Genomic DNA, 17,825 nt, shown 5'->3' with positions numbered 1-17,825 from the left:
TTTCCATTTTCCTGACCTCTTAGTGATGATCTTTACATGCCTACTAACCATGAACTGCATTAATACTTTTGTTATTTATCCTAAGACTTTGTTCACTGAGGGCAGTCTATTTAGTGGTACATACATACTCTATTGAAAAGGCTATAACATGATGCTTGGTATGAATGATAAGTATTCCATAAAAGATAACTAAAATAATAACTAAATAAATTATCCTACACAGCCTTCAAGCTTCAGAGAATACCCTGGACTAATATTTTGGTATTTGATAAATTCAGTTATGTTCATAATTTCTACTTGTATTAACTTTTTCAGATAAGATGCCTCTAACAGCCTCTATGAGCAGAAAAAAATGCTAATACTTTTTCCCTCTCCTTCTTGTTAAGCAGATAATTCTGTGATTAGTTAAGCCTAACTTACATGTTAACACTGCTGATCTAGTTAAAGCAAATATTCTTGTTTCAGCGAGCATTAGAAAGCCTCCTTCCCTCCTTCCTTCACTTTTGTTGATGTACTGTTAGTGCTTATCGCAAATTTTAAATCGAATCAATATCATACATGAATATTAGTTTAATAATATCTTACTGATACATACTATGTTCCAGATGGCTCTCATTCATATGGAAAAGCTGGTAAGAGAAATGCTAACTGAACCTATGCTCAGATAATCCTTCTTACCTACCAGATTGACAAAAATCTAAAGGTTTACTCACATACTCTGCTAGAAAGGCTTTGGGGAAACAAACATTCATCTATTGTTGGTGGTACTGCAAAATGGCACAATTGCTTTGAAGAAGAATTTGGCAGTATCTTACAAAATAGCATATGCATTTACCCTTTGATCTAACAATCCTATTTCTAGAAATCTAACTCAAGGATAGAATGGCTAAAATACAGCAGGGTGTAAGCACAAAGCAAGACTCTCTGTAACAGTGAGACTGAAAATAATCCTGATGCTCACATAGATGGGGGCTGGATAAATAAACTACTAAACTAAAGTCGCTGGATGGAGAATTATTGTAGCCGGAGAAAGGAGTAAAACATCTCTATAAAGTACTATGGAGTAACCTCTAATATATATTGTTACATGAATAAAGAGGTTAAGAAAAATAAGTGGAATATGCTTTCATATCAAAGAAAGCGAGAGGAATACATATACATAAACATAGCATATGCTTCTTTTATAAAACAATGATAACGTATTTGAGAGTATACGGAAAGGGAACAGGGTAGAGGGGACAGGAATAGAAATTTTTTATTTTTTAAGCTTTATTGAGGTATAATTGATATACAATAAAGTATATATTTAATATATACACTTTACTTCGGAGTGCCTATGGGCTTTGAATATATCTAGTTTTGTAGAGAAAAAATTTGAACTTTTTTTCTGGCTATCTACTGCAAGAGCCTAAAATCAGTTAGCAAGGAGCATCCCTGGTATTCACCGAGGTTTTAAAATACCACTTCATTTCAAAAGACACTAGAAATCTTTGGGGAAATGGCTGATTCCAGGCCTGGAGCCGGAATGGTAAAACATAGTCCTTTAACATCTTAAAATGTCATATAGAAATAATAAAAAATTATTAAGATCAAAGATGGAACAATTTGAGCATTAATAAATAGAATAACGTGAACTTTACCACTGGGTATATGAATAGATGGATGCACCTTTTCCTTTACAGAAATATTCCAGCTAATAAATGAATGAAGAATGATAAATTAGAGTAACACTGTTTTGCAATCCTTAATGAATTAATGGATCTGGTATTGATCACCACCCATATATTATGTGCCTCCTGGGAAATTCTACATAACAAATGACCTGATTTCTTCAACGATAATTGCAAGGAAAAAAACATAAAAAAGAATGAGGAAACTTTTAATGTGCAGACATGCTATAATCTCCAGGACAGTGGTTTAAAAAAAAGTAACGAGGAGAACAGTATTTATAGTATGGTAACAATCAAGTAAAAATGAGAAAAAAAATATATAAATATATTTTAATACAAAATCATAAAAGTATTACTAAAAAAAATATGTGAGAAAGCAAATGTTGACTCTGGTTGTGTTTCAGGTGGCCAGGGAACAGTATATGAATGGCATTTTACTATAGCGTCTTTTGTATTTTTGGAATTTTAAAACATGTGAATCTATTACTTACACACAGAAAAATTAAATGGAATAAAATCATAAAAGCAGCATGATCATAAGTATGACCACAACAATGTAGTTATGTAAGAAAATGACCTTATTCATAAGAACTGAATACTGAAGCATTTTTAAGTAAAACATCTTATGCATATACTTGGAAAAATGTAAGCAAAAATAATAGCTAAGTAAATAGGCAAAATTTTAACAATTGCTAAATATAAATTTGAATGCATAAAAGTTTATGATTTTATCTACTTTTCATGACAAAAAGTGAAGCAAAAACCCTTAAATATGATGAAATATATATTATTAAATTATAGCCAGATATTGCCTACAGAAGACCTAAGCCTGAGGCTTACTCTTTCTTTACTGAAATGGACAAATATCACAGACTAGCACCAAACCAAGATCTTCTCCTCGTTGTAATCAGAAGTAAAGAGCAAGCAGAAGGAGGAAAGAGCAGGAATAAAGTGATTTTGGACAGCTGTCTGCTGTGACAATTCATTGCACACTGAGCATCTGTCTATCCACCAAACTTGAAACATATTTCAAAATTTATTTCAAGGAATCAAGACAAAAGCCAATTGAATGAAACTTTATAACCCTAAATGCCTTCCTTTAGAGATAACAAAGTGTTTATTAGTATGCAACTTCCTGGCATGACCAAAGGCAGACTGCAGTGCACTTACTTTTTGCTTGCCTCACAGACATCTGTAATATTGGAGAAAAGATGGTGCCTCTCAGTTTTAGTCATTGTATCACTCAGTTCTTTAGAATTTTTAAACATTCGTATCAAGATCTCCAAGCTGAGTAAATATGAATGTTCAGAGGATATGACTTCAAAGATAGCCTGGTAATAAAGAAAAAGAAATGTATTATTAATTGTTTTAATTAGAGAACTAAATATAGCTCATAATTTTGCTATAAGAATATCAAGATACTCTATTTTTGAGGTATAATACCTTGGAAAGTACAAAAAGAGAAGCAGTAAGGAAACAACATCACCAAACTACTGTCTTTACATAGTATACATTTACCCAAATCTCAAAAATACTCACTGTCTGGAATGTAAATACGAAAAAAATGAAAGCATGTGGATGCCTTGACATCATATCCTGAGGTCATGCCTTTGCCACGGGGTAGAATCTACAGAAGGAAGCTAAGACATGTCATAAAATCTCAGTGTGACATTAATTAACCTTTGGAGTCATCTCCTCCAGCCCTGCTTTCAAAGCACACTGCTTTAGGAACAGTAAGGATTTAATGACATCTCTCGAGATGCAAAGAAAATTTCTCACACCTTCCTTCTCTTCCCTCTTGTGTGTCACGCTCTTACTCTCCCTATGCTTAAACTGACTTATTTTCAGTCAATAACAGCAAATATTCTGGTATGACTGTATCTACCCTCAAAAGGTTCTTATCAGCCACAGGAATTCTCTTATATAAACTCATACAATTCAAAGTAATTCCATCTGTTCAACAAGTCACACTCTACTTTCATCAGTGTCTCAAAAAGGAGCAAAGGACTCTCTGCAGAGGCTCTCAGTGACAGGCACACAGTGGTTTTCCTGATAAGTGTTAATGACAGAACGCCAATCCACATATGTGGATAAGACTCCAGCGCCCTGTGTAAGGAATTCATCTAGATCCTTAACAAAATCAAATTCAGATCCTCTAAAAATGGATATAGGGACAATGCAGGCCTGAGATCCACAGCCTTCCTGGAAAGCTCCCTGGTTAACGCTGCCTTCATCACCCTGATCTCCAGGGCTCTATCCCTTCAAGTACTTGCCCCAAAGAGCAGAGGTTACTGTGGCTGGGTGGGAGCAGGAAAGGCACAAGCAGGTGGACACCCAGCTGCTGATGGGTGCTCCATATTTTATAAATCAGGTTAGAAATGCTAATCTTAGTGTTCACCTCCATTTTTAGCTTCTTTAAGGTTTAGGGACTTGGGTCTTAGTTAAATGTACTAATCTAGCCTTAGTTGTAACTATCTGAAGAGTAAAGAGTAAGAATGTTAAGAATCTTATTTAACCTGTATATTGTGCGATTTTTTTCAATCAATACAATAAACCCCCCACAAAAAACTACACACTAAGCAAATTAAAGAAAAATTTCCCTTCTGGATCATAAATAGTGGATTTCAGGTGTTGATGTATATGATGCCTTGGAATGACTTAAAATATCTGCAACAACAAAGATACTTTCCACTTCTTCAATGTTGAACTATGCTAATTCAATTAATATGATTAAGTGTTAATTGAGGGTTTTGAGAACCAAAAATTAATATTGCTGAATTTAACATTTTAAATAATTTCTTTTAATTCATTTTTGAAGGGCACAAACTAATAAACCCTTTGCTATCTCCAAAAGAAGCCACTTAGGGTTATAAAGTTTCATTCAGTTGGCTTTTGTATTAATTCCTTGAAATAAATTTTGAGGTATGTTTCAAGTCTGGTGGATAGACAGATGCTCAGTGCATAATGAATTGTCACAGCAGACAGCTGTCCAAAGTCACTCCTTTCTTTCTTTTCCCTTACTCTGCTCACTCTTTACTTCTGATTACATCAAGGAGAGTGTGGGTCATCTAATCCAAATACTCAAACTGGGCAAAAAGACATAATTAACTATTTATAGTAAGGCACAGGAAATGGTAAATAACTGGTAGTTTATTATAATAAGTTTAATAAAATAATTGTTAAAATATCCTGCAATAATGCCATCAACTATTTAAATGCAAATTAGGTTAAACCTGTTATATATAGCAAGTAGGAATAGCTATATAGGGATAGAAAGTCTGAATAAATATTTTCAGAATATGATAGAAATAGGCAGGGTTTAAATATACAAGATTTAAAAGAACAGAAATGTTCAAATGGGATTAATATCTTGGAAGAGCTTTTAAATTTATCCACAAGGAGAGGGAAAATTTGTTTATGTCACAATGTTAACAATGAAGGAAAAAGTCCCACCTACTGTCCAGCATTGAAAAAACAGATAAAAAATATTTAAAGGTGATGTCCATAGAACAGAATACTATATGATGATTGAAATGAATGATCTAGATTCATATGCACTAACATGAATAATCTCAAAAACAATGTTGAGTGTAAAAACCAAAAAAATGCACAGAATCATATCATATATATACATTTTAACATATATGCACAAATATGTGTGTGTCTATGTTATACATAATTTTAAAACACAGGCTGGAAGTATATGTACCAATTCATAGTTACAGTTGTCTCTGGGGAAGAAAGAAAGGGAATGAGACTGAGAAAGAGAATGTAGGCCTTCTACACTATCAGTTTTATTTTCTTTAAAAAAATGGAGAAAATTACAATTGTTATACATTTGTTAATTCTCAGTGGATGAGTATACCAAAGTTCTGTATTACTGTGTTTTCTTAAACTTGAAAAAATGGCGCTATACTGCACGCTTATATTTTGCTTTATTCCATGCCAATATAAAAAGAAAATGGCATCCTTGTGTCCTTTGTGGAATCAATTTATATCTATAAATATGCCCTGACATATACACACACACACACACACACACACACACACACACACACACAAACTAATATACATAAGGCAAGAGGAAAGTGCTTTGAGAGCTTCACAATATTATTCCAATATTCAATTTCCTCAAATTGCATTGATTTAAACTTCAAGTTGTAAAACTCCATTATTAACCTTTTACTAAATAAACTTTTTATTTGGTATAATTTGAGATTTATAGAAAACTACTTGCAAAGAGGGTTCAGAGTCCCTTATATCCTTCATCCAGCATTCCCTAACCTATGGTATCTAACATAAATAGGCTACATTTATCTACAGACTAATGTGAATACCAGTTTTTCCATAAACATCTGTTTTCAGTTCCAGGAGCTAATGTTAGTTTCATTTCTTATCATATTTCTCCCAGTTTAAATACCTGAACCGGGTGCTTTGCTGTTTAAAATCAAATGATGCTGAGTGATGTTGAGATATTTAAATTTTTTTTCTTTTCTGGGGGCTTACTTTAAAATTATCACTTAATGCTTTTGTTAAACAAATACATTTCCAAAGGACAACACTGAACAAGTACACATAATAAACGAAAACACAAAAGAGCAGACACCCACATGCAAACTTCAGAGCTCTAAAGCAGCTGCACAGTAGAAACATACCTCTTGTCTCTTTCTTTCCTCCTGGCTTACTGTCTGAGATAATCCATTTCTTTTCACCTAGGAGAAAAAGCAAAGTAGACTTGATGCATTTATTAATACTTTATTTACTAAACATTTATAGTGTGCCAAAAAATATACTAAGCATTTTCTACCCTTCTTCCCACTGAATCCTCTTACAAACTTTAGAAAGCTGGTACTGTTCTTTTCCCCATTTCACAAATGGGGGTAACAACTGAGGCTTAGGCTCCAAGAGCACATAGCTAAAAGGTCTAACAAGGCCAGGACCTGCATCCAAGCCAGTCCAAATCCAGTGCTCATGCTTTTAGTGAATATTATTGGTTAGGGACCCCCTGCTCTCTATAAAAGGCACCCCGTTTCTAGGGTTGGGCTAGCATCACTAAGTCCCCTTCTAATACCAAGTCTGAACCAGTTTTCATGTGGGGTTTCTTTTTCGGAATTTTTTTTTTTTTTAATCCGAGCATATCTTGGAATGTTCTTAGCTTTACCCACCATCCTGACCCTGGGTCAGCCTGTCAGCAATAATTCATGGCTAAAAAGGATTCTTTAGTAATCCTTCAGAGCTGCTCCCTTTGGTTAACCCTGAGCAGGAATTTCACAGGATTTCCTGCCTGACCTAAAGTCCTGGCAGATGGATATACTGATGCCATGCCCACAATCTCTTCAGGTGAAGTCACCAGCAAGAATTTTCATGCCAGTGGCATCTCCACCCAAATGGGGTTCAGGCTCAAAAATCTTAAGGAGAGGAGAATGAAATACCTGGGCTTAGCGGCCTACATAGGTGACAGCTAGTTTACTGAGGAATTAAGAGTACTTTGTCCTATCCAAAGAGAGGCCAAACCCACAACTAAAGTACTTGCTCTTTTGAGGGGAAAGGGAAGGTAGTTTTGGAAAAGATAAAAGTATTAAGATATAGAATTATAATCTTTCACCAATATTAACATGACAGATAGTAAAATATTCCTTTAACAAAAAAGCCATCGGAAAGGAACTAGCAAAACTCTGGTGATAGAAAAAAGATTCCGGGACGTATTCTTGTAGGGTGATTAAGAAATCTGAAGTGTTGCACATTTGGGGAGCCTGAAAGTTTGCTCTAAAGTTATGACAAAGCAGTTCCTCATGGCTGGCTGCCCTGCTGCTGCACCAGGGCCTGTGCTCCTGTCTCGATCCTTCCGTGCTCTGTAACAGGATAGGCTCTCCAGGTTCTTCCTCCAAGGCCCAAAGGAGTCATTTTGTCTACCTGAGGCCTCCTTCCACAGTCACCTCCAAATTAAGTAGCACCTTAGAGCAGGTGTTTGGGGGTAGAAGGTCATGAGCAGGCAAGAAGATTTCAGAGACTGAGCAAGGTGGAGAGATGAAACCAAGGAGGGGAGAGAATGAACTGAAAAGAGACCCCTTTTCATCAAAGAAGACTGGGAGAAGGCAGAGAAGAGACACTCAGGGGAGAATTAGAATGTAGATGAATAACATCAAGTGGAAACAAGGAAGGAAGAAAGGAAGAGAGGAAAGGAGGGAGAAAAAAAAGGAAAAGAAAGGAAAGAAGAGGAAAGAATGTGTACGAAGTTTTTAATAGGAAATGCCTCTGAAAACTCCCAAATTCAGAAACAGTGACCTTATCCATAAACTTAAGTAAAAATCACTTGAAGTTCCAGGCTTTTTTCAGCATGACAAACATACATTTAAACCTATAGTCTTAAAATCTACACACTTTTTGAAGTTTACCAATTTTTGCTAAGAGAATCTAAAGTATTGTCAAATTTATCACATTTCTTCAACGGTTTCTATTGTGTCCATTTGTGGGAAAGAAAACATAATTTACCAGCTTCTAAACCCAGTGAGTCTTACTTGGTACATAAAGTGGCAGAAATCAAAACTGTACATGCTTTTTCATATTTATTTTATTTATTCTTTTAATTTTTTGAGACAGTCTCTCTGTTGCTCAGGCTGGAGTGTAGTGGCATGATCTCGGCTCACTGCAACCTCTGCATTCCAGGTTCAATTGATTTTCCTGCCTCAGCCTCCCGAGTACCTGGAATTACAGGCATGCACCATGCATCTAGCTAATATTTGTATTTTTAGTGAAGAGGGGGTTTCAACAAGTTGGCCCTGCTGGTCTCAAATTCCTGACCTCAGATGATCTACCTGCCTCAGTCTCCCAAAGTGCTGGGATTACAGACCTGAGCCACCATGCCTGGCTTCATTTTACAAATATACATTTCATACTAGTTTCAGCTGGGTACAAATGGGAACACGTAGACAGCCAAAGCAACACTCCTTTAAACACTCAGACGGCCAATGCAACCTCACTTGAACTTTCTTATTCCTCACTGGTTGAAATTTCTTATTTAAATATGTCATCAACAAGTAGAATTGCAAAAGTAGTTTTTAACAAAGCAGTAAGAACTGAATTTAATGTGAGGTTCTTGATTTTACATAATCCAGCCAATTCCCAAAACTGTTCAAAACTGTGGATTCTGAATTTTAAAGAGAATATATGAACATACGTCAGTATCATCAACATTTTAAGTGGATAAAAATTAAACAACAGAATACTACAGTTTTGACATGTTAAAAATATGAGCATATATCTGTGCCTTATTAAGATAGTGAATGCACAGAACTCACTAATATAGTTTTAAATTCATAATTACAAATTTACTGTATAATTGGTGCTGAAATTCTTGACCTGTGATCTTTACTACTGATATATTTTACATGCCAAAATGAGATGGAAATTAATAATTGGCTAAACTTAATACAGAACACGACAAGATACTTCCTCTACGGATATGTTACTGTCTAGTTAGACCCAAAACATAGTTTATTAAATTTGTAAACGTCTAAACTCCCAAAGTATAGATCCAAAAGTTAATTATTAGACACTCAATCTAAAATCATGCCGGTTTCCCTTTTGATACCTTGTACTATGGTCTGAACGTCTGTGTCTTCCCAAATTCATATACTGAAATCCTAACCCCCAAGATGACGGTATTAGGAGGTGGAGCCTTTCAGGAAGGATTAAGCTTTGCCCCATGAGTGGGATTAACACCCTTTAAAATATGCTCCAGAGAAACCCCTAACCCTTCTACCATGTGAAAACCTAACAAGAAAGCACTACGTGTCAGAAAGCAGCCCCGTGCCAAATATCAAATCTTTCTTGATTGCAGACTTCCCAGCCTCCAAAACTGTGAGAAATAAATTTCTATTGTTTATATGCTACCCAATTTATGCTATCAGCCCAAACAAAAGTACCTCGCAGAGCTGAGCTTCTCAGATAAATACCCTACAAAGGAACAGACAAGCTTTAGACCATGAGTCCCTTATTGCACTCATCACAGTTACATTAAGAATCTCTACCTTGCAGAACTGTGTAAAAGAATGATAAACTTTGTGTATGTAATATTTCTTGGTCTTTGACTCCACTAACTGGAATAGGTTATGAGCCAAGTTCTCTAAACTCTAAATAGAGCCCTCAAATTGCCATTTATACAGAACTTACCTATGGATACAGCCAGTCCTGCATTAGAACCAGTCTCTTGGCTTATCAGATAATCATTTTCTGTGAAGCAAATTGGGATATTTATGTTCTGACGCCCTCTATGTTATGTTCTCAGGCCCTCCATGACTTGATATTGTTTCTAGATGAATGTGCATTCCTTCTATTTTTGCCCACCAGCTAGGGAAAACAGATGGGAAGACCCCGAAAGCCTCACCAACCAAAAAGTCTCAGAAATGCAGCCAGTTAAAAATTCCATTAGATTTACAACCCAAGATCACCCTATCTCCAAAAACCACTAATTTATACTGAACACCCATTTGAGCTAAGACTCAATGGAGTTTACTCACTTGCGGAAAATAAGCTTTTTCATGTCTTTTGGTGATTCTCTACTTACAAGCTTCTTTTCTCAAAAGCTCAAGTGGGAAGGGACTTCAAAGTAAAATTATACCACAGGACACAATCACTCTCAGATCCTTTCTACAGACTCAGTGCAACCTGAGTCGTCCCTGACGACTAGCTCCAAATGAGCTGGAGTTCTTTCATTTTAAATAACATGGGAACAGCAGCAATTTGAGAGTATGCTTGAAGTCCTTAAAATGAAAAATCTGCCAGAGTCCAGAAAGAGTGTCCTCTGTAACCGGACCTAATAGGCTCTCTTTAGCCCCACTACATCCACAAGGAAAGGTTCTAAGACATCACCTTACCTAGTTATGAGCTACCGCAAAACACAAATTTTAAAGGGCCAGAGAGCTGCATCACTAAACACTAGATACGAGGTCAAGATGGCTCATCCTTCTGGGGAGTGGTGGGTAAACAGAAAGAGAGAATACTTTTTTTTAAGAAAACAAAAAGTAGAAGGATAATGGTACATATAATAAAACCATATACTTAATTTTATAATGCATCAGGTAATATGTCAGTGACCTCCAAATTAATTTGTTCAAAAAACTGATCTCTCTGATCTCCTGTTGTTAAACTTAATTCTGTAATTTGCAACAAAGTGTTCAGATCTCAAGAAATGTCAAGTGCTCTGCCTCAAGCAGGCAATGTCAAGTTTGCTAAAATGATGTAAAACTCAGATAAAGCAGGCTAGAACATTTACTCCTCTATGGCCTGCATCACCATCTACAGACAGAGCCAGAATTCCTGAATGAACCCAATTTACTTCAATACAGACATGAGGCTGAGAATACAAATCACAGACAGGTAATTAAATGCACAAGAATGAACTGTTGTGCTTGGTACAATTTAGGAGATAAACATGTGTTACTTCATTTGCAGCCAGCACTCACTAGCTTGCTACCCATGTCTCGTCAATTCCTGACTCGCAGTTCTGGTTGGTTGTTAATTCATTTCTCAAACTACCATTATATCAAATGTTTACCATGAACCAGTTACTGCTCCTTCCATGCATCTAAACCCTATAACAATTCTGTGAGGAAGGGATTACGATTCTTAGTTTACAATTAAAGAACAGAGACAGAGAAAAGTTAAGTCATTCATCCTAATAAGTGGAAAGCTGAGATTCAAACTCAGGCCTGTCTGTCTACCCCAAAGTCTGAGCTCTTAATCTCTGTCGTACCCCGCCTTCTAAAACTTCTGAGTTTTTTAAGAGCTGTGCAAGCGACTCTTCCCCTAAATTAAGTTCCTAGCCCTGAATGCCCAGAAACAACATCTCTCCATCGGCTTCCTGGCTTCTGCTGCAGTGAAAGCGAAGCTGTCAGCAGGACTCCCTGGTCATTTAACTTGTTGATTAATCCTGACATTTCTACCACCAAACAAATTCCTCTCTTTTACTTGTGGCTCTCTCGAACTTGCATTCCCCGCTGTGGGCTACTGAGCCTGGACCAAAATGTATTTATTCTCTATCCCCCAAATGAGCAAGAGATGCAGTTCTCATACATCTATCAGAAATTAAGAAGCAAAAATGAGGTTAACATATAAATGAAAAGCTAATGACACAGAAGTAGCAAGGATGAAAGGGAATAAATTCAGGGTAAAGGGCAATTCTATAATTTAATAAAAGATTAACAATTTTTAAACGTGCACTATTGAATAAAATACTGGGGAACAGACCAGACTAATAGCAATGGTTAATAGCTAAGGGGTTGGGAATGGTGGTAAAGTCAAGCAGCTCTCAACCCTAACTGTTATGTTTCATTTTTTTAAGCAAGAAAATGTATTTCTTTTACTTCAGTAATTCAAAAATAATTATTTTAAAAAACTTAATCAGCTTTAAATTTTGAATTTTAAATTGAAAAATTGGAAACAAACACATGATTAACAATAGGAAACTGGCCGGGCGCGGTGGCTCAAGCCTGTAATCCCAGCACTTTGGGAGGCCGAGGCGGGTGGATCATGAGGTCGAGAGATCGAGACCATCCTGGTCAACACGGTGAAACCCCGTCTCTACTAAAAATACAAAAAATTAGCTGGGCATGGTGGTGCGTGCCTGTAATCCCAGCTACTCAGGAGGCTGAGGCAGGAGAATTGCCTGAACCCAGGAGGCGGAGATTGCGGTGAGCCGAGATCGCGCCATTGCACTCCAGCCTGGGTAACAAGAGCGAAACTCCGTCTCAAAAAAAAAAAAAAAAAAAAAAAAAAAAACAACAACAAAAAAAAAACAATAGGAAACTGGTTAAAAGAGCTAAACATCCATTTATTTGAGGAACTAGTATTTGAGCTTTAAAAAGATTGTTGTAGGCCTCTTGTGGTGGCTCACACCTGTAATCCCAGCACTTTGGGAGGCCAATGCAGGTGGATTGCCTGAACTCAGGGGTTCGCAACCATCCTGGGCAACACGGTGAAACCCTGTCTACTAAAATACAAAAAAAATTAGCCTGGCGTGGTGATGCACGCCTGTAGTCCCAGCTACTCGGGAGGCTGCAACAGGAAAATTGCTTAAACCAGGAAGGTGGAGGTTGCACTGAGCCAAGATCACACCACTGCACTCCAGCCTGGGTGACAGAGCAAGACTCTATCACAAAAAAAAAAAAAAGGTGACTGTAAAAGAATATTTAATGACATGAATGACATGTAAAGTCAACACTGGTAAGAAAAAAAGGTGACAAAACAGCAGGCTTAATAACATGAAAAGGTTATTTAAAACATGGACACAGGGAGGGGAGCACTACACACTGGCGTCCATTGGGGGGAAATGGGGGAGGGACGGGGAGTGGGGAGGTGGGAAGAGGTAGCATGGGGAGAAATGACAGATACAGGTGAGGGGAAGGAAGGCAGCAAACCACACTGCCATGTGTGTACCTATGCAACAATCTTGCATGTCCTTCACATGTACCCCAAAACCTAAAATGCAATAAAAAAAAATCATTAAGGGAAAAAATTGACAAAACTATTACTACATTATTGATTTTGTTTAAAAGACAAACCCTCTCTATATATATTTTTAAATCTGAAAAGTTATATACCAAAGTGTTAATAGTAATTGAATAGAAAGAGAGATTTCAATTAATTTTTTCCTTTTTATCTATTGATACTTCCCGATTTTTCTGTAATAAACATGTCGTGGCTTTTTAATTAAAGCAACACTTTGAATTACAAAAACTAAAATATACTTCAACATCCTCTCCCAAAAAAGAAACAAAACAAGCAGAGAAGACACGTAGAACTTTTTAAGGATGCCAATAATACCTCAATTTCTTTGTTGCTGCCCCAAAGGAAAACTAGAGAAATGAGAGATAACCACCTGTAGATAAAAGAAATGAGAAGCTAAGGTAAAGGGAGGCAATAAGAAAGAAAGACTTTAATCAAGTCCAAACTGAACAATGGCTTATGAGGCAGTGCTGAAAATGAGTGATGACAGGCTGATCTGCAAGCATGAGAGATAAAGGAAGAAGAAAGGCCGGTTAGAGTCAGGGGAACTGAGAACGTCGCTATTTACACATAGTGAAGGTATGAGTCAAGGGGTTAAGGAACGGAGAACAGGTCTGAGGTTCCTCTCTTGCAGAAGAGAACACCTGTTTCTAAAGGTGATGCCAACATATTGGTTGCTATTTTATTTTTGTTTGCTATTTTTGTAAAATGACCAGTGTATAGGAATGACAAACTCCAAAATAACAAGCTACTCAGAACAACAGCACACTGAAGTTAATTTCTGAGGTTTTGCAATAAAAATCTAACCTGAGCAAATCCTGATTCTGAAAAATGGGTAATAGAGTAAACTGATGCTTTGCATTAGATATACAAAGCAGGCAGTGGTTTCTTTGGACAGGAATTATCTTATTGTACAGAGGTGTGAGAAACAGACACAGAATTCCTGTCTTTCTTCTTCCCTTTGCCTACTATCAAGCTTTATTAGTTAGCAGCGGTGGCTCACGCCTGAAATCCCAGCACTATGGGAGGCCAAGGCAGGTGGATCACTTGAGGCCAGGAGTTTCAGACCAGCCTGGACCAATATGGTGAAACCCTGTTGCTACTTAAAAAGAAGAAAAGAAAAGAAAAGCTTTATTCAAGCCATCTATACCTTTATTACTTTTATTTCCTACGCTTCTGCCCAACTAGCTCATCTAGTTTAAGTCACATCCTATACATAGAACTTTTCTCACCATCACCTCACTGCTTTCTGTGACTTCAACTGTGTCAATTCACTTTGGCATTCTGTCCTACAATCTTTCAAAACATCATTTAGACATGCCATTTCCATTGTCTTCTGCTCTAGGAACTAAGCTCCTGGAGGGTAGGTGGGGTTTTAGCCTTGTTTTGTTTGTCCCGTCACTACAATGCAGTGGAAAACAAATGAATTCTGGAGTCAGATATCAGCACTGTTCAAATTACAAGTTATAAACTGGTAGCGAATGCAAAAAAAAAAAAAAAAAAAAAAAAAAAGTCTTATTGTGAAGTGATTGCTATCTATTTAAATGTAACAAAACAGAAAAAAATTTAAAATACTATAGTACACTGCAAACAGAAGTGTTTTATAAACTTTGTTTGAGATATATACACACATACGCATGTACAAATATATATGTTCAGACACACATACTGCTTGGGTAAAACATATTACTTATCACGTTAAGTTGCTAATAAAGACATGGTTTCCATGTCCACTCTGTGATGTATAAATTTACACTAGACAAAAGTCAGTCATGTCCTGTAACACTCCCAGGACCTCTCTACAAGAAAAGCCATTCTACTCACAGCTTCTGCAAAAGCAGCGGCCCCAAGGGACTATATTTTATGCCATAATAGATCACGGAGGCCAAAGCTGACTGGAGCAGAGTTAGTTAAGCAACTGGCCAAATGACAATACATGTTCCAGTGACCTATTAAGTAGGGTAAAAGTAGCTGAGCCAATATGATCCCTCTCTGTCAAGGAATTAAACTGGGCAGCTAAACTATGTCACTCACTTTGGCATTCTGGTGTACATTCTTTCAAACACACGATAGAAGCTGAAAGAGTAACCTGAGGGCAGGACAGGGCTGTGTTAGGTAGCCTCAAGTGTAAATTACAAAAACTCAGAGGCCGAGCGTGGTGGCTCATGTCTGGCATCCCACCACTCTGGGAGGCCAAGGCAGGTGAATCCTGAGCTCAGAAGTTCAAGACCAGCCTGACCAACATGACAAAACTCTGTCTCTATTAAAAATACAAAAATTAGCCAGGCATGGTGGTGTGAGCCTGTAATCCCAGCTCCTAAGGAGGCTGAGGCAGGAGAATCGCTTGAACCTGGGAGGTGGAGGTTGCAGTGAGCCAAAATCATGCTACTGCACTCCAGCCTGGGCAACAGAATGAGACTCTGTCTCAAAAGACAAACAAAACAAAAAAAAAAAAAAAAAAAAAAAAGGGAAGAACTCAGAAATCCTGAGTATGCAGGAGCATTCAGGAAAAAGGCAAGCATAGTAAAAAGAAAAATAAGCCAATTCATGAGAAGAGAAGAGAGCCCACAGGCAGAGTTGCAGTCACATTATTGGCTGAGCACCTGAGAAAAATATAGTTCCTGCCCTTCCAGAGTCCTAGGCACATGTAACCTTTTCTTTAGGTTTTTTTAGGTCGCTTCAGAGGCTATTCCAAGTAGTCTCAAGACCTTAACTAGCAGCCATATTTAACATCCTAGCCTCTTGGCTGACTTGATACAAAGTAAAGAATTTGTGCTTACCCTCATGGTATTGTCATAAGGACTACACAAACTGTATTTGAGATTACCTAGCACAATCCTGGTATACAATAAGTCTCCTGAAAATATTTGGTCAGTAATTTAACTACATGTAAACAAATCAATACTGTGATGATCCATGGCAGTTTCCAGAGCTACAACTATCCTGCAAATCACTGCACTGCCTGCTCATCCAGAGACTTTGGACCCATGTGGGTATAAGGGCTTCCCATTGCTTAGCTGGGCATACAACAATCAGACTCCTTTGTACTCCACTACCAGAAGCAGGGTTTCTAACTATGAGAAGTGGAAATTGCTCCATTTTTGTGTTATTACAGTTGGATAAGCTTATTTCCTAGAAAGAGGGAAATAATCTGCAATATTTTTTACTGTCAATAATATTTCCCTCTGCAGAAGTTGTCCACTGACTGTATAGTCCTTATCTCTCCAAAATAATAGAAATATAGATAATAAACGTCCTAATAATCTTAAGATATTAGGGTACAGATTAATAATCTAGAAAATCAACAGACTACATGTGCTCCAGATAAATCCACAAAATTTGGGTACAAACTTTAAGGATTGATTCCATATTTAAAGATTCAATAGCAATTCTGAAGGTGACAATACCCTCTAATCATCATGGAGACCAACCACTGTGTAGATGTGACCTTGAGAAATAGCTCCATCTTTGGACTGAGGAAGGAGACCTCACAAGAGGATAAATTAAGGTCAACAGGGCAAATACAAGAATCTCATAGATCAGTCTACAATCCAAAGAGAAAGCCTTTCCACACAATTCTTCAGAACTCCTTAACATCCCTGAGCCTTTTCTTCTAATTATACTATATTCCTAAAGAATATTATTCTTGAATGTATCCCTTCCATCTCCCCAAAAGAATTATCCAGTTAAGAATAAGTCCATAATTTAATTTGATTTCATAGTAAGCAATAACTTGGAAGTCATCAGAGTATATGATACATTTCAAAGTACAAGACTGACAAAATCATCACGAGCGTAGGTAAGAAAAGAGGCCCAAGGATGAGCCCAGGGACCTTCCAACATTTAGAGAACAAAGGAATGAGGAAAATTCCACAAAGGAGATCAAGACATTCCAGCTACACTGGCCTTATCAAAACTCCTCTTACCCACCATCACCCCAAAGGGTCTGTGCACATGACATTTTCTCTGCCTAGGACTCTTCTATCCTGCCACTTCCTAACCATGTCCCACCACCTATCTGGACCCTCCAGATGACAGCTCATGTCACCTCCTCTGACACCTCTCTGCTGACTGCCCCTTGCCCAGACAGGTGCTTTTCTCTAGCAGTTCTTACGGCAGCACCAATAAGTCCTTCACAGCTTTACCACAGTAGTAATTATGCATTTATCTATGGGATGATTTGATATCTGACATCTGTCTCACCATTCAGGGTGTCTATGAAGACATGAATGCAAAGTGGAGTCTGTTCTTGCTCTATCCCCAGGGCCTGCCACAGAACTTCATGGGAGACAGGCCCTTGATGAAGACAATGAATTCATTGATCTCTCTCACTGATTTCCTTCTCAATAAAATAAGAAGATCTTCTCTGTCTGGGCCCTCTTATATGTTTGTAGTTGAAACATCTGCTTTTGTAGTTATGTCCACAAAAATTAACTAACCCTGTTTTCATCTCCTCCTACTTTATTGGAGCACCTGCTATTTCTGATCTCCACCTACCCTAGGGCAACTGGTGCACATACACCCACATCCCAACACTTCATTGTTCTCTCAGAAGAATCACTTACATAAATACTGGCAGATCTACCACTTGGTTGTCCTTTTTTTACTCAGCTCCAACTAGAGTAGTTTTTTCCTGAATCTCTGTCTATA

General features: G+C 37.3%; 1 protein-coding gene across 2 annotated transcripts in view; it reads right to left on the bottom strand.

Moving 5' to 3' along the window:
• The window catches only part of ARHGEF26 (Rho guanine nucleotide exchange factor 26), a 128,887-nt gene that overhangs the window by 93,734 nt on the left and 17,328 nt on the right, over positions 1-17,825 (bottom strand). For both annotated transcript variants that reach the window (XM_010335753.3, XM_003925017.4), the window contains exons 5-6: positions 6,326-6,382; positions 2,841-3,001 (exon numbers count right to left, since the gene is read on the bottom strand). In XM_010335753.3, coding sequence (XP_010334055.1) covers positions 2,841-3,001; positions 6,326-6,382 — 218 coding nt within the window. The remainder of the gene's footprint in view (positions 1-2,840; positions 3,002-6,325; positions 6,383-17,825) is intronic.

This window comes from Saimiri boliviensis, chromosome 9, assembly GCF_048565385.1.
Source record: "Saimiri boliviensis isolate mSaiBol1 chromosome 9, mSaiBol1.pri, whole genome shotgun sequence".
Lineage (NCBI taxonomy): Eukaryota > Metazoa > Chordata > Mammalia > Primates > Cebidae > Saimiri > Saimiri boliviensis.
Note: the sequence above shows the minus strand (reverse complement) of the source record. Positions and strands in the feature narration are given on the sequence as shown.